The sequence below is a fragment of the Muntiacus reevesi genome, chromosome 8 (assembly GCF_963930625.1).
Source record: "Muntiacus reevesi chromosome 8, mMunRee1.1, whole genome shotgun sequence".
In the NCBI taxonomy this organism is placed as follows: Eukaryota; Metazoa; Chordata; class Mammalia; order Artiodactyla; family Cervidae; genus Muntiacus; species Muntiacus reevesi.
The window spans coordinates 32,923,872-32,945,775 of record NC_089256.1 but is presented as its reverse complement, the minus strand read 5'-3'; the positions used below and the strand labels follow the sequence as shown (position 1 = coordinate 32,945,775).

At 47.5% G+C, this 21,904-nt stretch overlaps 1 protein-coding gene across 1 annotated transcript in view; it reads right to left on the bottom strand.

Moving 5' to 3' along the window:
- PLCL2 (phospholipase C like 2) overlaps nucleotides 1–21,904 on the bottom strand; it is a 210,590-nt gene that overhangs the window by 188,472 nt on the left and 214 nt on the right. The window contains exon 2 of the mRNA XM_065943320.1: nucleotides 21,187–21,696. Within this exon, the coding sequence (XP_065799392.1) occupies nucleotides 21,187–21,486 (300 nt within the window). The 5' untranslated portion in view covers nucleotides 21,487–21,696. The remainder of the gene's footprint in view (nucleotides 1–21,186; nucleotides 21,697–21,904) is intronic.

Below are 21,904 nucleotides of genomic sequence, written 5' to 3'. Positions count from 1 at the left end.
GAGATACCCAAACAATTCCCTCCAAACCATTTCAGAATGAAAATTAGAAAGCTATACTAGGGCCAAACCATTTTAATTCAATCAGCCTGCGTTCTTGCTATAGAAACCTTGCCCATTACTTAGCTTTAATAGTGATATATATATATCGGGGGAGGTCGCAGCTACCCACTCCAGTGTTCTTGCCTGGAGAATCCCATGGACAGAGGAGCCTGGCCGGCTTCAGTCCATGGGGTTGCAAAGAGTTGGACACGACTGAGCGACTAAGCATATATCAGAACCGATTTCTTAAAAAAAAAACAAAAAGTAAATACAAGCATTTTTTCTTAGGAAAGAAGAGCTTGCTATAACTTCTTTCCAACTCCTTAAAAAAAATATTCTTTCATCCAGACTGACTCCTTGACCACAAAGGAAGGAGAATGGATGCAGGCACCGGGCACTAAGCTAAGGCGCTCCAGAGGGGAGGTGTGGGCGGCCGTGGGGCGACGGGGACAGGTGTCGAGACGACAGCCGTCTCCGGGGCTGGAGGGCAGGGGTGAGCCGGGGACGTCACGGGGAGGCCCCCGGCGACGCTGCGTGGCTGCGGGCAGGGCCAGGAGGAGGCCCTTCGGGGCAGGAAGCCCAACGCCCACAGGCCCCGAGGACCCGCCATGGAGGGCAAGGCCAGGGGTCGAGGCCGAGGGAGGCCATGGGGCAGGGGCCACGTGGGAGAGAGAGGGGCTCGGAACCGAGCGCGTCTACGTTACCATGGAGACAGATGCGCAGGAGCTGGGGTTAAAGACACCGGAGCAGAGGCTGGGACCTGGCGGCCGGTGCGGGGAGAAGGCAGCCCCCAGTACAGTGGAGGGGGGACCGGCTGGCGGGTGCGTCCCAAGGCCGAGGCCGGGACCGTCCCTAAGAAGCACAGGGTAAGACACGTCCAAGGACGGGGGCGGGGAGGCGGGAGCACGGCCACCCGCAGCTCGTCCTGCCAACACAGGCCCGTTGGTGGGCCCGCTGCCCGCCCAGAGTTGGGCCGCAGAAGTGGGTGGTGGCAGGTGGGGTCGTCCCCCCAGCTGCGAGGCGGCCGGCCTGTGGCCTCGCCCCAGCGGCACACACAGCCCCCCACGTCCTGCAGGGTCTCTGGTCTTGGGGAGAGGGGGCAACAGCATCCACGTGGTCCTGGAGGCAACAGGTGGCCTCTGAACAGCCAGAGAAGATGCTCTTACACCTTCCTGGGATGACTGGTAGGTCCCACTCAAATTTAGTGCAGAAATATTTTTTGCTAACTTCAAGGACGTTCAGATGCTCAGCCTTATCACCAGAAGCAGGGAAGCGGTTGACTTATCTAAGCAGTATATATGAGCAGGGCACAGACAGGACATTCATGGCATTAAACGCGAGGCCCCTTCACAGCTGAAAGGGCGCTCATCAGTCCACCACCTCAGGGAGCAGCTTCCCGAAGAGCACACTGTTTCAGGACTTGGTTCTGTTTAGAGTCCTGTTAATCCAGCAGGTGAGGAAGGCACGGTCACCATCCCAGCTGACAGGCACACAACGTGTGCAGGTCCCCGGGCGGCCTGCGAGGCGGGGACCTGGGGCCAGAGCCCAATCCTGCTAACGCTTCATGTGACCCGTGCGAGCGATATTTGCACACGTGGGTCAACTCTTCCACCTGTTAAACAGGGACACAAGAGAGCTGAGAGTGCAAACTGAGGTGGTTTTAACAGTGCCTAGTGGAGATAAAAGACCTATGCAAACGTGAGGTGTTATGAGCTCACACAGGACCTTTCCTGTTTTGTTTTGTTTTGAATTATGAAGTACCATTACCACCATTTTATGTTTCCATAACATCTTGCTTTACAAGTTTTAAAGTTATTTCCAAACATGAGGCCAATCATGAAGTGAGTAGGTTAACACACAGTTTTATTTAAATGTATTGAGAATATAGTGAGATACAGAGAATTTCACTGATTTTCTTAAAAGTCAAAAATATGATCTAAAGTTCAGATTCGTTGTCTTCAATGGGATACTCCCTACGAGAACAAAATAAAGTGTAATTTGTAATTCCATTAGTGAAAAATTGTGTTGTCTTTTTGAATCTACTGAAAAACACTGAAGATATATAAATAACTGCATTTAAATGATTGCTACCATCTTAAGAGGCTTCCTAAATTCTCTCTGAACTGTTACTCTGTCCAGAAAAAAAATGGAGGTCGTTTTCTTTAGTATCACAGTCCCTGCTCAGGTCATAATGGACCCTTTCACAACTCTCGAGAGTAAGACCTCACCAGCTGTGTCCTGGGCATGACTCTGCAGGCCAGCCCACCAGCCCTGAGTGCTGAAGGGGGGTGAGGCGCCAAGCCTGGGGTCACACGTTTCCACTTGAAATAGTACACAAACCAAAGCCAGAGTGGAACACATCAAAAGTATGAAACCAAAACATGGTATGCAAATAAGGTGGAACTGGGAGTATTGAAAACAACACTGTAAGTTACAGACGATGAGAGGCGAGACGTTAAACGCGACCTTCGAAACGGGGTGTACAGCACGCCATGTCACTCCAGTCACATCCAACTCTGCGACCCTATGGGACTCTCTCCACAGGAGAGTTCTCCAGGCAAGAACACTGGAGGGGGTTGCCATGCCCTCCTCCAGGGGATCTTCCCGCCCCAGGGATCAAACCTGTGTGTCCCTCACATCTCCTGCACTGGCAGGTGGGTTCTTTGCCACTAGCGCCACCTGGGAAGTCCTTAAAATACAATAGAGTCCTTCATTAGGATTTCTAGGATGGAGAATGAATGGCATGTAAACTAACAGGAACAGCACAGACCTTTCTCAAGCAAAGAACTGAACCAACACTGAGACGGCAACAAGTGAATCGTGTAGATAAAGGGATCCTCTCGAGATCCGTATGGGTTTTACTGATCACATTGGTCACTCAGAAAGTACTGACCCAGGCGTCCTCAACACCCCTAAGACGTCTGCCAGCCAAGAATCTACACCTCCCGTGTGCAAAAGAGGGCACGGTGGAGTCATCTCGGTGCCTGGAACATACCATCAGGCGGAAGTACGAACCCCAGACCAGAGCCCTGGGCTCCCCATCTGCAGCCCCGGGGCCCACAGACCGGCGCCCTGAGCACCAGAACTGGGGTCTCCGTCCTGGGTCTGAGCCTTTGCAGAGAAACCCAGGGAGCACGGCCTCCCGTCTGCCTGAGGCTCTTCTGTTGATGGTGTGAAACAGGAGCCCCCGGCGGCTCTGTTCAGATAAGGGAGACGAGCCCAAGCCGGGGCTCACCGTGCCCTCTGCCCACGACGTGGCTCCTACTGCCAGGCAGACAGACGCTGGGCTCTCACAGTGCCCGCGCTGCCCGGGGCCCCACCAGCGTCTGTGGGCGCCATCTGCCCAGCTGGCACCGTCTGTCCGCGGGCGCCGTCTGCAGGGCTCCGTGCTGCCCCAGTGGCCGCAGCCCCTGGCCGGGCAGCCCCACTGGGGTGGGGGAATGTGTCACCTCGGCAGCCAGGGGCGCAGAGCGCGCGGAGCTGGCCGCACCTCCCCTCACACCTCTCTTCTCCTCTCTGCCGCCCAGAAAGCACAGCCTCCTGGGAGGGTGCTGTCTGGGCACAGCCTTGGGGGCCCCTGGCTTGGGGTGGGGGGACAGGCCAGCCAGGACGCTGATCCTGCAAGCCCCCCGCCTCCCATCCCTGGCCTTACCGTGGCTGGTGGGGGCCTCCAGCCAGATGGCATCTTTTCAAACCGAGCTGCACAACAACATCCTTCCTGGTCTGCAGCCTGGTGAGGAAGAGGGTGGACACATGCCTCTGGAGCATCACCTGCGGACCCCACGGACCCTGGGGCCCCAGGAACGGCAGGCCTGGGCGTCGCCAGGCCCCCCACCCCTGCCCCGGATCAGGAGCTTGACTGCAGCCTGTGTCTTCGGTGACGGCTTCATCTGCGCCACCCGCCTCCTCGCTTGAGCCTTGCTGTCTGGCCCAACCAGCAGCGAAGAGGACGCAGAATGAGCTCGTCAGAGTCAGAGAAGGGCCACGCAGTGGGATGCTTCTCCACTGAGCGAGGGGCCAGCGGGGCCACCTGCCCACCTGCCTCACGTTGGTCCACCTTCCTGCTTCTAAACCTCTGCGGATACCACTCATCAATGGCAGGTATTCTTGCGGGGGGTGGAGGGGGTCAAAAGGGGGCATTTAACGGTTTTAAAATACTCTTCAAGACTTATTTGCTATGCTTCCCTGATGACTCAGTGGTAAAGAATCTGCCCGCCAATGCAGGGGACGTGGGCTTGGTTAGATCCCACGTGCTGGGGAGCAGCTAAGCCCGTGTGCCCCAACTACTGAATCTGTGCTCTCGAACAGGGGAGCCGCGACTACTGAACCCACATGCAGCGACTACCAAAGCCCGTGGGCCCCGAGCCTGTGCTCCGCAGTGAGAGAAGTCACCGCAGTGAGCAGCCTGGGCCTGCAGCAAGAGAAGTCACCCCCGAACTGCAACCAGAGTGGCCCCGCTCGCCAAAAGCCCTAGAGAAAAGCCTGCAGGCAGTGACGGAGACCCAGCACTGCCAGAAACAAATAAGGAAGATTTTAAAAAACAAAAACAATACTTTCTCCCCTTACAGAGAAGATGGGTAAGATCTGATTAATTATGCCAGAAGAAAGGAAACCCCTGCAATTCTTAGCTTGATAAATATTAGGGAGTTCTAAACTTTCACAGAAAGACTGTAGGCTTTTTTCCCCAAAAGAAGGTTATAGCTCATTTCCACTCTTCCTCACATTTACAAATGAGTAAATAAAGCTACGATCAGAGGTGTGCTAATTAGATAGCCATACGTGGGTCCTAGCCACGGTCAGGAAGGCTCGAGGACACTTCTCTGCCACAGACCATGGACCCTCCAGAGGCGAGGGTCTCCAAAGACTCAGGCTTCTCACATCACATCTCTTCCTCAGTGCCCACCAAGGGCAAGGGGACACAAGCTTCTCTTCTGGAATAGCCACGCACGTTAGTTTGGAAGAGAGAAAAGACTGACCTACACGGACAAGGGTGAAGGGTGGTGGTCGGCTGATAGAGCTGTCAAGTCCCAAAGACTTCGTCATCAAGTCACGAAGACCACATATCTGTTAACACTGACGTCTTCACATCACTGCTCTGCAGCCAACAAGAGAGAGTTTGCAGATGTTTGGGGAGTTCAGTGGCCATTCCCCCTGACCGCAAGGAAAAGGCTACAACCTTCAGAAAGGAGGCGTTCACCCAAAGGTCACCCAGCCCCACTCTGGGCCCACCGCCGTGGGGTGCACTGAAGCATCACCAGCAGAAAATACCCGCCAAGACAGACAGCTGTCTTCAAGGCTCAACGTACAATCTTCCAGGAGCAAACAGCAATTTTACTACGTCGCCCCCTGAGGTGGTTAAAGGAAATGTGAGGCCTCCTTTCAGCAAAGTTTGAAACGAACCGTCGCCTCTCTCTAGAAACAGTGACCGTGCTTCAGTCAAATGAGTTCTTTCAAAAAACAGTCTTCCTGCGGAGGTTCTTCTTCCATCACGCAGAATGCCCGGGTACTCAGAGGTCTCCTCTTGCAAGGGATGGCAAAGGGCCCAGAAATGGACTGGGAGACAGCTGCACTGTGATGATCAGTCCAGGTAGACTGAGGCTACAAAGAAGGAACCCTGGGCCTTTTTGGCACTGACGCAACCTATGCCTTTATCTGGATCCAAAGTACGTTCTTAGGGTACAGTGATTAGCACGCAGAGCAGACAGTCATTTTCCAATTGGTTTTTTCCAGATTTGCCCTGACGAAGCAAAGTATCATCAGTGTGTTCTATATTCCCTCAGAAAAAGGCAGCTTGACTCCTTGAAATAGAGGCTCTGCTGAGGCAGCTGAAGGCTGGACCCCTGCTCCCCACCAGCCACAGGACCACCAGCCACCTGTCACCTGCAGGATTCTGGGGCTGCTTGCTCGCTCGTACCTAACAGAGTCAAAGGGTCCAAGGCCCAACACAGGAGAAAGGATCCAGCATTTCTTAACCCTGGCCACACTCTAAAATCTCCCAGGGTGCCTCAGGAAAACCCTGGGAATTCTGATTTAATTGGTTTGGAGTGGATCTGTACATTAATATGTTTTAGAATCCTGGTTAATTCAGTGTCCTAAGAATTCCAGTGGGACCCATTTGAATGCTTTCCCGACCTGAAGGAACATTTCGATGGGACAAGATATTAATAAACGCCAGCAGAACCAAAACTCTGCTGACCATCTGTGACCCCAGCTAGGTTGCTCTTCGATGGTCAACCCCAAACTCTCGCTTTCGCCTATGACCTTGGATAACTGATTTCTGTTGGTTCACTGCTTCTAAGACCAAAAGTGCTCTCAAGAAAACTCTTACACAGATCTTACACGCAGCGATCACAGCAGTGCAGGAAGACATCCATGACCAGCCGGCTGCCCCGCTTCCCCAGGCCCGGCTCCTGGTTTGTTCCCAACGCAGCTCGGGAAGGATCCCACCCGAGCGCTCTCAGCGGGCTCCCACCTGCCCTCCACAGCATCACGCAGCTCGGGCTTCCGCCAGGTCACTCCACAACCTGAGTGACCCTCTGCAGCCAAAAGCTGGTTTCCACGTTTATCAACAAGACAGCCAGAGACTATCAAAGGCACCATCCTAAACAGTGCAGGGTGAAGCAACCTGTAAGTATTTGACTTTGATCAATATTCACAATTGTGCAAATCAACTTATTTGTTGATTTGCAGAAAATCAACCCCCAGAAAAATTTAGAGGCATATACAGTTCAGCGGATTTTCACAAAGTGGAACCTTCACTCTCAGATCCAACAACTAAAACAACTGACAGCCCGAAGCCCCTTGGGGTCCCTGCCTGCCAGTTGTGAGCCTTAAATGAGACCATTATTGTGACTTCTAGGCTTTCCAGGTAGCCCAGGGTTAAAGAATCCCCCTGCCAAGGCAAAAGACACAAGAGTTCAAAGCAGAATTCAGTCTCTGGACCGGGAAGATCCCCAGGGAAGGAAATGACAACCCACCTCAGTACTCTTACCTGAAAAATCCTAGGGACAGAGGAGCCTGGCGGGCTACAGTCTATGGTGTTGCAAAGAGTCGAACACGACTGAGTACGCACGCATTGTGACTCCTATCACACCACAAATGAGTCTGGCAGTCTCTGTACTCTACATAAATGGAATCATACAAAATGCATCCTTTTGTGTCTGGCCTCCCTCAACATTATCTCGAGAGGCGAGAGTGCAGTCATCTGCTCTTTCTGCCCTCCCTGTCTGTTTCTTTCTTCATAGTATTCCATTGTGTGATATGCTTATTTCACAGGACAAGCATTTGGGCTGGTTCCAGTTTGCGGCTATTATGGTTAATGCTGCTACAAGCATTCTTGCACATGTCTTTTTATACCCAAATGGACTAATTATCTGTTGGGCATACACCTAGTAAGAAAGACAGTGTGGTATGAACTAAAGAATAGGCAAACAGAACCAATCTAACAAAATAGACTCAGAACAAACCCACACATAGAAAGTCTTTTGATATATGACAATGGGCTGATGTAATGCAATGGGGGAAAATGGTATTTTCAAATAAATGGTGCTGGCTAAATTAACTGGATGCTTACATAGAAAGAAAACTCTTGACTCCTACCTCATACCATAAAAAAAAAATTTTTTTCAGAGAGATTGGAGATCTAAATTTGAAAAATAAATCTTCTAGAAGTTAAATAAATGAATATCTTCATGGTCTTAAATATCTTAAATAGAACACAAAAAAAATGACAATCACAAAGGAAAATGCTGATAAACTGGATTTCACTAAAATTAAGAACTATTATTCATTAAGAGGGGCTTCCATGGTGGCTCAGGTGGTAAAGAATCTGCCTGCAATGTGGGAGACCCAGGTTCGATTCCTGGACAGTAAGATTCCCCTGGAGGAGGGAATGGCAACCCACTCCAGTATTCTTGCCTGGAGAATTCCACAGACAGAGGGGCCTGGGAGGTTACAGTCCATGGGACTGCAAGGGGTCAGACACTGAACAACTGACATTCATTAAGAAGTATCCCTTAAGACAGTGAAAAGAAACATCACACACTAGAAGAAATTTTCAATATACATGTGACACAAAAGGCATAGCTAGAAAATGTAAAGAAGTCCTACAAATCAATTTTTTAAATATAAAAACCCAATTTTTTAATATGTGCAAAAGACTTGAATAGGCGTTTTCAAAACAAAATATACTAATGGCCAAGAAAACATATGAAAAGTTGCTCAACATCATTCGTCATCAGGGAAATGCAACCTAAAAGCCAGTGAACAAAAATTAACTCAAAATGGATCGGAGACCTAAATGGAAGACCTGACCCTATAAAACCCTTAGAGGAAAACACAGGCAAGAGACTTTTTGCCATAAATCACAGAGAGATCTTTTTTGATCCACCTCCTAGAGTGATGAAAATTAAAACAAATATAAACAAATAGGATCTAATTAAAGTTAAAAGATTTTTCACAGCAAAGGAAACGATTAACAAAAAAAGATAACCCTCAAAATGGGACAACGCAAACGAAGCATCCCACAGGAACTAATCTGCAAAATACACAAATAGCTCACACAGCTCAATATCAAAAACACAAATAACCCAGGCAAAAAACTGGGGGGAAGACCTAAACAGACATTTCTCCAAAGCAGACACACAGATGGCCAACAAACACATGAAAAGATACTCAACATCTCTCATTATTAGAGAAAGGAATGCAATCAAAACTATAAGGAGGTATCACCTCACACCAGTCAGAATGGCCATTATCAAAAAATCTACAAACCATCAATGCTAGAATGGGTGTGGAGAAAAAGGAAACCTACACTACTGGGGAGAATGTACATTGTGCAGCCTCTGTGGAGAGCATGATGGAGGTTCCTCAAAAAAAACCTAAAACTAGAACCACCACATGACCCAGCAAGCCCACTCCTGGGCACACACCCAGAGAAAACCGTCATTCCAAAAGACACATGCACCCCAGTGATCACTGCAGTGCTATTTACAGCAGCCAACTTGGAAGCAACCTAAATGTCCACCAACAGAGGAATGGGTAGAGAAGATGTGGCACATATGTACAATGGAATATTACTCAGCCATGAAAAGGAATGGAAGAGTGCTATTTGTAGACAGATCTAGAGATTGTCATACAGTAACATAGAGAAAAACCAAGTATCATATAGAATCGCTTATACGTGGAATCTAGAAAAATGGTATCGATGATCTTATTTGCAAAGCAGAGATAGAGACACAGGTGTAGAGAACAAATTCATGGATACCAAGGCGGGAAATGGGGGTGGGAGGAGCCGGGAGATTGGAACTGCCGTATACACACTACCATGATAACAGACAACCACTGCGAACCCAGCGCAGAGCACGGGGATCTCTACTCAGGGCTCTGTGGTGACCCACATGGGGAGGAAATCTAAAAAAGAGGGGATACACGTGTAATACATACGTAACTGACTTACACAGCTGTACGCCACTGCAGAGCAACTACACGCCAACAAAAACTAAAGCTAAAACTAATAACTATCGAAACCCTTCAAAAAAAAGCATGAGCACTCTACTGCAATATCCCTTTGAGAAACAGTTTCTAAAATGTAGCGTATTTATTTAAAAAATAAAGGCCATTGTGAGATACCATTACATAACCATCACAGCTACAATTTGAAAACAACAAAACCACTAACAATGCCAGGAATTAGGAAGCATTTAGAGCAATTAGAACTCACATAACCTGATAGGTGTGTCAATTGATTTTGTCAGGAAAACCACAGGATATTTATTGAAGCGGGATATGCACATAATTCTATGACATAGCAATTCAACTTCCGATACCATTTTAAACTATAGAAAATACATTTATGGGAATATACGTAAGCCAGAGAAAGCCTTGAAAGAACCTGTAAATCTCTTTCAACAAATCAGCAAGAACTCCCAAGACAAACACATCCTTTAAACCCGTATTACATGAGGAATTCTATCAGCTCCAATATGAAAACCTCCAAATAATTCTATTTGTATTTAATATAATCTATTAGTATGGATTAATAGAAATAAAAGTCTAAGCAACTCACTGTATTTCCTCCAAGAACAAACATTAAACCATTTTAACTATTAGAAAAATTACATCTACTTATGCCCACAGGATATCAGAGCTTAGAAGGAAGATAAAGAATCAAAAGTAGCAGGAAACCATATGGAGAGAGTCACAGAGCTTGTGATTCTAATGGTAGCTGCAAACGAGGTCACTTATCCCTCTGTGGCTACATTAATTGGTCAAAAGCAACAGAAGCCTCACCAGCAACCTCCATAAAAACAGGCTCCCCCTGCCTGGGCGTTTTCAATTTAGAGCCCAAAGACACCTGCTACCCATCCGTCTCTCACGAGACAGGACGCGTGCCAACCACCCCTACGTTATTTGGTTTGCTCTTAATCTTTACTATTTATAAACAGAGTCTTCAGAGTATATGCATGCACAAGTGTGGCATGTGTACACACGCAGCTATCTATAGCAAAAAAAAACAAATTCTCAAAGATAGCTGTTTGGAAGACCACGTCTTGTGCTATTAATACTCACATACTGCAGTATTACATAACAATTTTTTTTCCAATTCTGTTATGCTAATATGCAAATAAATGAACTCAACCATAGCTAGAAGCTAAATGTACTGATCAGTATGGCCTTGTGTATCTCTAATTACAAAAGAATTTTACATGATCTCTTTCCGCTCTAAAAATCCCATGGATCTACATTATTAATCACTTTTAAATCCAGTTGCTCACTTTCTGGGGTGGTTAATATCTGCTATTCCCAAATCCGTATATTCAGTGTACTCCAAGAAGATGCCTGAATACTGAATTCACAGCAAGGAAGGTGCTAAAGTCATATTCTGTAATTTTATAATTACTTGACAACCCCAAAACAATAGTAGGGATAGATGTTACCAGAAAAAAAAAAACAACTCACCTAAAAACAAATAGTTACTATTGTCTGCTTTATCTTCCAGGACCCTAAAAAATGTAAGTCAAATTTGTAAAAAAAAAAAAAAAAAAAAAAAGGAAATGATGCCCTTCTAGAAAGCTTTGAAATCTATTAAAGGAGAGCAGAGTTTTCAGGTCAGACATGACCCTAAGGCCTGGAGGACTGGACTGTGGCTACGGCCCTTATATTGGTGAGTCCACGCTGGCTTCATCTCAAGATTCAGCCACAAGCTTTTTTGATTAAAAATCAACTGCATATTTGGGACTGGTAGAAACGCCTCTGATCGAGGAAACCAAACAGCTTGGACAAGTAGGAAAACAAGGGAAAAATCAAGTCTACGTTACAGAAGAGGAAGGGGAAAGAGGGTGGGAAAGCAGCCACAGCGTGAGCTTCCAAGTCCATCGCAGGGGTCTGGGCGTGGGCTCAGCCCCACAGGCTTCATCGTCTTGCCTGGAAATCCTCACAGCTTGAGGAACAGGCTTCCTTGTCTGTAAAAAGAGACCAACAGCCGCTCCCTGCCCGATGCCGGGGGACTTGTGTGAGACAATGTGAGTGTCCTGGTATCTCATCTTCACCCAGCGCTTGAGCTGCAGTGAAAGGTGGACTGTCTAACATCATGTGACACAGCAGGCTGAGGGATTCAAACGCTACCTATGCAATGCTGCCTGTCAGTACGCTGTATTCTTCCTGCATTTTCTTCTTTATTATTAATGCTCCACAGCAAGCATTTCCACCGAGTATCTTTGAACAATCCAATAACAATGGCAATGAAAGTTAAGTAATTTAGTTCTTCAACAAAAACCAAAAATATCAATGAAACCAAATACCAAAAACTGTATTTAAATGCCTGAACAAACGGTAAAGCTCTCCCACCATGCTTTTTCAACTTTGTGAGCAGAACATTAAGCCCAAAGAAAATTTCAAAGATCTATTCTCATTTCAGGGGCACAAAAGGAACAGATCGTTTATATTAACATCTTGCAGAATAGTTCTGGAACCAACCAAATTTCTGGACCCAACTTAAATGAAGGTACTTCCATTCCATTCGCCTGTTTCCAAAATTATGTACATGAAATAAATGTCTTCTTTGAAATACACAGCCCACGGAGTTTTATATTCCCATCGAAACCAGGTGGAGCCACACCTAAACAACATCATCAAACTCCCAAGGTAAGTCACGTCATTTCTGCCAACTTAATTCACCCATGCACACATTCGCTGAAAAACAAATACTTAAACACACGCTTTCCACAAGACATTAAACTAAGTGTCTTCCTAAGCTCAAGGTGAATAAGATGAGGTGCCCCATACATAAAGCATCAGTATAGAGGCAGAGAAAGAAACAGTCCATCTAGAACGATGGGGGCTGAGCCAAGCCCTAGGGAGGAATTAGAGCTGAGAGAAAGGCCAGGGCAGGCTAGGTTCAGGCTCTAACACAGGCTGTTGCAAAGGGCTCCCGAGAAGCAGATAAGTAGGGCGGCCACCTTATTTATCATCCAGGCTGGGATCCCTTTGAGAGCGGAAGGAGGCACTATTAACAATTTCGTCAGGACGAAAGGTGTAAAGCCCAGACTGTCCTGGGCAAACCAAGACACACAGGTGCTTGGCTTAATGAAACTAATGTCCAGCACCCTCCGACTTTTGAACAGGAGCTATTTAGGTATGTACTCCATTATAGTGATGTATCAGATGCCCAAAGGCACCGAAACAAAAATCACTCGTGAAGCATCTTGGGGATAAGTCTGCGAAGTTTATTGGGGCACATTCTTTCTATCTCAAAATATAAAGCTTTCAAAATGGAGATGGCAGTGTTAGTGATCTCCATTTCAAATGAAGCCAAACGAGTTTGCACATCTCAGGATCAACTCTTAAACAAGAGAAACTAAAAATCAAAAAAACAAACATACGGGGGGACTGCTCATTGAGTATTTATTACTGGCCACAAGCTGCTCTGAATATTTCACATATATCATCTCATTTAATCTCCATGACAACAGTTTGGGGGGAATTTCTTTATCTCTATTTTAGAGATGGATTAAGTAGACACACAGACTTAAATATCTTGCCCAAGGCCAACAGGAAGGAAGAGAGGGAGCCAGAAACTGATCCAAGCATCAAACTTCACACCCTCTAGTTTCCCGCCAGTATTCTGCCCCCTAAATAATCTGGACATGTAATGTGTGTCCTGACCCCCAGGGTACAGGCATACCTTGGAGATATTGTGAGTTTGTTCCAGACTAACTCAATAAAGTGAATATCACAATAAAGAGAGTTACAGGAATCTTTTAGTTCCCAGTGCATACAGAAGTTATGTTTATACTATACTGTAGACTATTAAGTGGGCAAAAGCATTGTGTCTAAAAAAAATATATACATACCTTAATTTTAAAATACATTATTGGTTTAAAAACAAAAGCTTAACCATCATCTGAGCCCTCAGTGAGTTGTAACCTTTTTGCTGGTGGAGGGTCTTGCCTCAGTGTTGATGAGTGTTGACTGGTCATAGTGGTGACTGCTGAAGGCTAGGGTGGCTGTGACAATTTCTTAAAATAAGACATAATGCAGTCTGCCACATCAATTGACCCTTTCATGAACAATTTCTCTGTAGCATACAACGCTATTTGATAAAATTTTACCCACACAGAACTGCTTTCAAAATTGCAGTCACTTTTCTCAAACTCTGTTGCTGCTTTATCAACTAAGTTTATGTGATATTCTAAGTCCTCTGTCATTTCAACAACCTTCACGGCATCTTCACTGGGACTAGATTCCATTTTAAGAAACTACTTTCTCTACTCATCCATAAGAAGCAACTCCTCATCCATTCAAGTTTGATCATAAGATTTCAACAATTCAGACTCCATTTCTAATTCCAGTTCTCTTGCTGCTTCCACCACATCTGCAATTCCTTTCTCCACCGAAGTCTTGAATATCCCACAGTCTTCCCTGAGGGTTGGAATCAACTTCCTCCAAACTCCTGTTAATGTTGGTATTTGAACCCATGAATTCCATGAATCATGAGTGTCCTTCATGACATCTAGAATGGTGAATCTTTTCCAGAAGGTTTTCTGTTGACTTTGCCCAGATCCATCAAGAGGGATCACTCTCTACAGCAGTGATAATCTTAGGAAATGCATTTCATAAATAATAAGGCTTGAGAGCTGAAGTTACTCCTTGGTCTATGGGCTGCAGAATGGATGTTGTGTTGACAAGTGTGGAACATGAGTCTCACTGCACATCTCCCCCAGAGCTCCTGGGTAACCAGATGCATTGTCAATAAACAGTCATGTTTAGAAAAGAATATTTTCTTCTGAGCAGTAGGTCTCAACAATGGACTTAAAATATTCAGTAAACCGTGTTAGAAGCGGATGTACTGTCATCCAAGCTTTGTGGTTCCATTTACAGGCAGAGTAGATTTAGCATCATTCTTAAGGGCCCCAGGATTTTAGGAATGGTAAATGAGCATTGGCTTCAACATAGGGTCACCAGCAGCATTTGCCCTTAATAAGAGTCAGCCTGTCCTTTGAAACTCTGAAGCCAGCAATGATTTCTCCTCTCTAGCGATGACAGTCCTAGATGACATCTTCTTCTAATACAAAGCTGTTTCATCCACACTGAAAATCTGTCGCTTGGTGCAGCCACCTGCATGAATGACCGGAGCTGGATCTTCGGGAGAACTTGCTGCAGCTCCTACATCGCACTTGCTGCTGCACCTTATACTCTGATGTCTCAGAGATGGCGTCTTTCCCCAAACCTCACGAACCAACCTTTGCGGGCTTCAACCTTTTCCTCGGCAGCTTCCTCACCTCTCTCAGCCTTCCCAGAATTGAAGAGCGTTAGGATCCTTCTCTGGATGCGGCTCTGCATTAAGGGGATGTGGTGGCTGGTTTGATCTTCTATCTAGACCACTCAGACCTTCTCCATACCCGCAAGAAGGCTGTTTCACTTTAGCTTTCGTATGTTCACCAAGGCAGCCCTTTTAACTTCCTTCAAGAACTTTTCCTTCGCATTCATTCACAACTTAACTGCACCCAGCTTACCTGGCAGCCTGTCTGGGCTTTTGGATATGCCTTTCTCACTAAGCTGAATCATTTCTAGCTTTTGATTTCGGGTGAGAGATGTGTGACTCTTCATTTCAGCTGAACCCTGAGCAGACACTGCAGGCCTACTAACCGGCCTAATGTCAGTATTGTCGTATCTCAGGGAAGAAGGACACCCAAGGGGAGGGAGAGAGAAGAGTCAGAACACACTCACACCCCACAGTCTACACACAGAACATACACACAACACTCGCGGATTAGGTTCAGTGTCTAATATGGGTGCAGAGTGGGAGGCCCCAAAACAATTTCAACAGCAACATCAAAAATCACTGATCACCGATCACCACAGCAAATACAATAATAATGAAAATTTTTAAATACCGTGAGAATTACCAAAATGGGACACAGAGACACAAAATGAGCAAATGTGGTTGGAAAAATGGCACTGGGAGACTTGCTGGACACAGGGCTTGCCAGAAACCTTCAAACTGTAAGAAGTGCGCTCCCTATGAGCTGCAATCAAGAGGAGCACAATAAAAAGTGGTCTGCTGTCCAGCCCGGCTGAGATTCCCACCTGGAACGGGTCTGGCCTAAGTCTCCTGCCAGCTGACCCCGCACCAGAGGTCAGCAAGACCTCCCAGCCGCCCTGCTCTGCCCCTTGAGACAGGTGGGTGCCCAGCGTCCTGCCAGCAGGCTGGCCCGTTCATGCAGCTGTCGCCGGAGCCCAGTGCAAGTCACTCCATGCTCTGAGGCCCCTTAAGGGATGGAATTATTCTGACGCAAGGCAAGTGGGTCCTACTGACACCCCTCTGGGGGTTCTGACTTGTCAAAGTCAGGTACCACACCCTCGATTCACCGTTATCATCCACGGCAAAGTGCTCGCCAGGTTGTGCGCGCAGTTTTAGATCCTGAGGTTGACTGGTAAAAATATCTGAATACGCCCTGTACTCCAGAATCCATTCATTTGAAATAAAAAGAAAATAGCTAAACTCATCCGAAGGTCTGGTAGACAAGCAAATAATAACAGCCAAAATTTAGCATTAGTAAGGAACAGAGCATCTCTCCTTGAACACAAATGTATAAAATAAGAGTCTGAAGGGAAAACCTGAATGTTCACACCCCACTTATACCCACATTTGGGCTGCAGATAGCACTGCCCTACTTTGTCAAATCCTGAGGCATGGGGAACTTGAGCATTAAAAAAACCAAAAGCAAAAGCGAAAAAGAACAGTCTCGTTTAGACCCCTTGCAGAGCACAGAGAACTATAAAAGGAACTGAACAGATTCTGGGAGAGAGCATTCTAAGAAACTCACTTGAGAGGCCAAAAACAGCAATTAAAAAAAAACCAGACAGTTTCCTGTCGGTTGTGTCTCTGGACCTGGCGAAAAGCACCAGGAGGCCAGCACAAGTGTTTGGAGGCGAGGCTGGGAGACAGGGGAGGCAGGCAGCAAAGGGGGCAAGCAATTTTGAGTGTCTGAAAAGGAACACCCCTGATGCCTTCTGAAACTGAATTCTGAACCGTGCAGAAGGCTGTGAGTGGCTGAGCCCAGCGCGCCGCCTCCCAGCAGCCAGAGTGCCGGGCCAGGCTCATCACAGAGCCAGGGGAGGCTTGCTGATTGGCCATCAGATGGTTCTGACCTAAACGACCCCGGCGGCCTGTCTATCCAGACAAACCCACTTTGTGACTCGGTTACTGGGGGCTGAATGTTCATGACACACCGGTGGGCTTGCTGGAAGTTGCTGTCTCCCCCAGCGGTCTCTCCTGCTCCCGGGGTCCCCCACTCAGACAAAAAAAAAAAAAGTTTAAAGTCATTTGGAGATATTACTTTTTCAGATAAAATTCAGAAAACAGGTTTTTGAGTGCTGGCCTTCTAGGCAGAATGGAGAAATATAGCCCAGGTTTTGCTTGCAGAGAGTCTAGTTTATTTAAACCATAAGGTACATTTTAAATATTTTGTTTAAATATGCATAATAGATGTGAAAAGCCTTCCCACACTGGGGGCTGGGCATCAAGGTGCAGGGAATCCATGTTCGCGGAAAGTTAGTGTAAGTTTCTCCTACACATCGTGATACTCTAACAAGGACAACTAATGATACTATGGAAATTAAGAGCTGCCTCCTTGGACAAGGTCAAACCTTTGGACCCAGTGAAACTGGAGGCTATGATCAAGTACCCTAACAGGTGACTGGACAGCTGGCTGGCTATGTTATCCATCAACTTCTTCTGACAGCAGAAAGTGACATTCTTTCTCCCCCTCCAGAATCCCCCACATTTAAAGGGGAAAAATCAAGTCTGGTCTTCCCAAACCAATACCACCTTAATTACACAAAACAGCGAACGCTGCCAGTGTAACGCGCAGCCATGCCCGTGGAGTCCAACAGTCAGCGCCAGCTCCGCGGGCAAGCAGCGACCCCCCGGACGCGGGTTTCCTGCAGCCCCCATGGTTGGAGCAAGACCAGGCCACAGAATCCAGCTAAACACTTCTCGTGTGTTTTGCCCATATGAATAGTGTTTAGTAAATAGTGGCTGCTATCATCACTTTTAAACACCTAAATAGTACAATGGCTACATTTCCAACTTATTTTTACCAATACCCTAATCAATACCTGCTGTGGTCTGAGGACGGGGGAGGAGAAGGCTTATAAGGAGACTGGGAGAATTGTGTGAGGCGATAGAATTGTTCCAGATCTTGGTTGTGGTGGTCGTTACATGACCGTGTGTGATGGTCAAACTGCAAAGAAGTAGGCAGTAGCAAGAGTGAATTTTACTTTATGCAAATCATAGCATGCCTTTTGATGTGCCAGCCAAAATATTTAATTAGTTTTGATTAAAGTAAACCACCCAAACTAGTAGACATTTATACTTCATTTATTTCAAAACTTAAAAATCTAAGGCTTAATATGCCACTTCATAATTTTAGACCAAACTCTAGAATTAAAGTATTGAGCTATTTGTTTAAAAAAAAAAATGCCATCTGAACAATTAACCAAATTAACTGTTTCAAAATAAAGCGTGGATTGTAGTGAATGGTATGATGAAATAAGGAAAGAGAAAATGAAAGTGATGTTTTCGTTTACTAGACTACTTAAGATGACAAATATAATGACTTCTCCCCTAAAAATATAGCAATGAACCTTTGCAAAAGGTCTTTAAAAAGTGTAATATTATTTTCAACCAGCTAAGGAACAGTAGAAAAGTCTGGTGATGAGTTCCATGATTTATTTTTCTTCACAAGGTACTTGAAAGGTCCTCCACCAGGCTGCTCACTCTGAATTTCCACCAACACTCTTATCATAAGCAAGGAGCTCTCAGTATGAATCTGTGCATCTATTTGGCAGAAAATGTAGTTTTGTAACAATTTGTTTCTCAACACCATATTTACAAAACAGATGGAGTTCCAAAGAAATAATTTTAAATAAGGAATACCATTCTGGTCAGCTTTCAGCAGATTTCTGCATATGTGCAGCACTCAGCAACAGTCCCCTCCTCTGCCCACTGTTAATCCCATTTCTGCTGTTATTCCTCTCTGATTTGGGGGTCCCCACCTAAGAGGAAGGTCAAGACTGTAAGGAACTAGATGGAAGCTAGGAAACAGGCATAGCCCAGCACTGCGATGAACACACCCACCCACACGGCCTCCGCTGGGGAGTGAACACCCACTCTCTCTGCCATTCTCTCAAGCCCCATCCTCACCAGGCACTAATCTGTTACCGCCTCTCCATTCCATCACCTGCCTGCATCCATCCCGTCGTTCAAAAGAAACCAAGGAGAGATCACCACTGCTTCTTCACACGGGTTCCTGCTAAGCTGTTTATTACTTGTTTAACAAAAGTGAAATGTAATTCTGCCATTCATCTGACAAAAATATCTGGGCACTATTGGCTGCTTTATGAAATTTGATATCAAAGTAAAAGATCTCTTTATTCTATTTGGCTGCCGTGTCTTTAGGAAAACGCCATGCTAAATTTCTAAAAGCTGGATCCTTCAAGATGCCAACTGAAATGCAGTAGATATCGAGTAATTACCTATTTAAATATAGCATACCCCTGCCCTCCAATCCAGGCTTGAACAACTTTCAACACTACTTCCACAGTCTTAAAGGGCATTAAGAAAATGCAAATTGAAAATAGAGGCAAGAAAAAGGAGTCATCTTGGAAGATAGAGGACAATAAATAGGATAAGACTGGTAAATTCCAACCAGCCATTTTAGAAATTAAAAGAACTTAAAGAAAACATATACTTTCTTACCATTTCTCCATTCACTCAGGAAGCAAAATACAGAAGCCCTAACTTCCTCACAATGTATGTCTAGAGAACAAGGGAACACCCGCCTTCGTTAGAAAGAGGAAAAATGATGAAGATACCTGAGTAAGTTTCAAAACTCCATTGATTTCTGAGTCAGTTCCCCATGTGCATCTAGAATCTTCAATGAAGAAATGATACCTACCAACAAGTTCTCAATTCCACATATCAAATGTTGGCAAACCATCCTTCTTTAGATGCTGTTAAAATTAAATAAGTTACACTGTGAACCCCATTGCCAGACACCAACAAAATTTGAATTTTTTTTTTAAGTGCAAACACAGGCCCTCCAAAAAAATTGAGGCAGCGGAGTTAAGATGAGCTTGCACCTTCTCTGGAATTTCCACCTCAGACTCCATTAACACCACAAAGCAAAATCACCACAAGTTATCTAGTAACCAATAAAAACAGATATGACACATAACTGTCAATGGGATTGATTACCATGCATGGCTGAGAGCAACTCCCATGGCAACATGACTGAGGGAGTAAAAGAAAACATAAGTCACCAAGAGCTAGGTAGGTGTGCAGCAAAAATCTACTTTGCTTTCCTTAGTTCAACTCTAAACACCTCCTGCAGATGGTCCATGCACTTGACCTTTAAGCCCTTCAACCGTGCCCTTTCTCAGAGGTAAACTGGACAAACAGATGACAAAGCGAAAATCAGTTTCACAACTGCCTGTTACACGGAGTTGCAAGGTGGTACATTTCAGCAGATAAGCATAGAAGCTGATAGCACCATCTGACACTTACACGCCCCTCAGAAGGTTCCTGTAGGTCCAGCTAAATTTCAAACACCCCAAGTGCCAATTCTCTTCACTGGGGCCCATTCTACCCTCCCTCCCACAGGAAGGGTGGGTGCAGCCCCATCACGGTGCTTTGGTGTTCACTGTCCCGGTGACCTCTCAGTTTTCAGAAAGCAACGTTTTCATATTTGCTCCAAACTTGAGCAGAAAGAGCTGGTCCTGCCTAAAGGTTCTGCTTTGATCAGCTCATTGATCATTTTTCCCCCCACTCACTTCATGTCAGGAGAAATACATTTACATTGCAGAACAGAATGTAATGTTAGAATGAAACCACCACAAACTCAGGAGTTCCTAGTATTACTCCTGGAGTTTAAGAGGCACCAAACGCTGACTTCCTTCTGCTAAATAACACCAGGCAAAAAGATATCAAAAGCAAGCAAACCGCCCAAAAAAACTTCCACAGAACCGGAGGCCTGCCTGCTGCAGCAACCAAAAGGTTAAAACCCTGCAGGACTGTAATCTCTCAGAGCTTCTGACCCTAAGAAAGCTGAAAGGTGCCTGGACCTTCAGAAACCAACTCCATTTCTCGTGAGTTGACCAGGGATTTCTGCACCCTCTGAGTCTCACCGTTGGCAGAGAGGCAACTTACAGACCTATGGGAAGAAAACCGTACTGAATAATCTCTGTTCGCTGCCTTCGATTCTTAAGAAAATGTTTTCACATGATCAGTAACTGTCTTTAACATACAATGGAGACCCGGCAGGGGGTCTGTTCCACCAGCCGAGGCTACCGCTGGCAGAGGGTGCCCTGCCAGGCAGGTACCCGGCCATCACTGCAGGCGAGCCCTGCAGAGGTGACAGCCCCGAGTCCCGGGGGACGGAGCACGGCTCCCCTGCACCCCTCTCCATCCTCCCGAAACGCCATACGCACCGGTCCCCGCTCCTCCGCCCACAGCGCCGCCGGCGCAGCCCCGGTTCCCGCGAGCTGGGGGCTCCCCTCCAGGGCCCCCAGTCCTTCCGCCCGGAGAAGGACCCCCACCCCCGGATGGGGGGGGCGGGCGACGCGCGCCCCTCTCCCACCTACCTTGATGATGCTGCTCCGGCGGGGCAGGCCGCCCGGCTTGCTGTCCCGGGGGAGCGGGCAGGCGGCCGGGCCGGGGGCCGCGGCGAGCGCGGGGCCGACCCGGGCTTCGCCCCCGGGCGCGCCGAGGCTGCAGTCTCCATTGGAGACCCCGGCGCTGTCACAGCGCGCCCGCCCGGGCCCGGGCCGCCCGCCGCCTCCGCCCTCCCCGGCCCCGGCCCGCAGGGCGCCCTTGGCCGCCAGGACCGGGCCCGGGGAGGAGGGCAGGGCCCCGCCGGCGGCCCCCCGGCCGCGCTCCGCCATGGGCGCCCCGCGACCCGCCAGCACAAAGCCGCGTCCCCGCGTCCCCGCGTCCCCGCCGCCCGGGCCGCGCGGCCCCTCCTCTGCCGCTCCGCCCGCCGCCGCCTCGGCCGCTTCTTCCGCTTTTTTTTTTTTTTAATTTCGATGTGCTGTCGGCTTCGGGCTCGCCTCGCGCGCGGTCAGAGCCGCGGCGGCGGGACTATCGGAAGGTTCCTGCAGGGGGAGAAGAGAGACGCGGTCAGGCGGCCCGGGGCACTGGGACACGCCCGGCACACGCGCCGCGGGCAGCGCGCGGCCCGGGCCGACGGGGGAAGGGGCGCTGTCCGGGGACGGGGCGCCCACCGCGCGGGACCCACCCCGGGGGACGGAGCGCCCTCCAGGGGACGGGGCACCCAACCGCGGGGGACACCGGGCACCCACC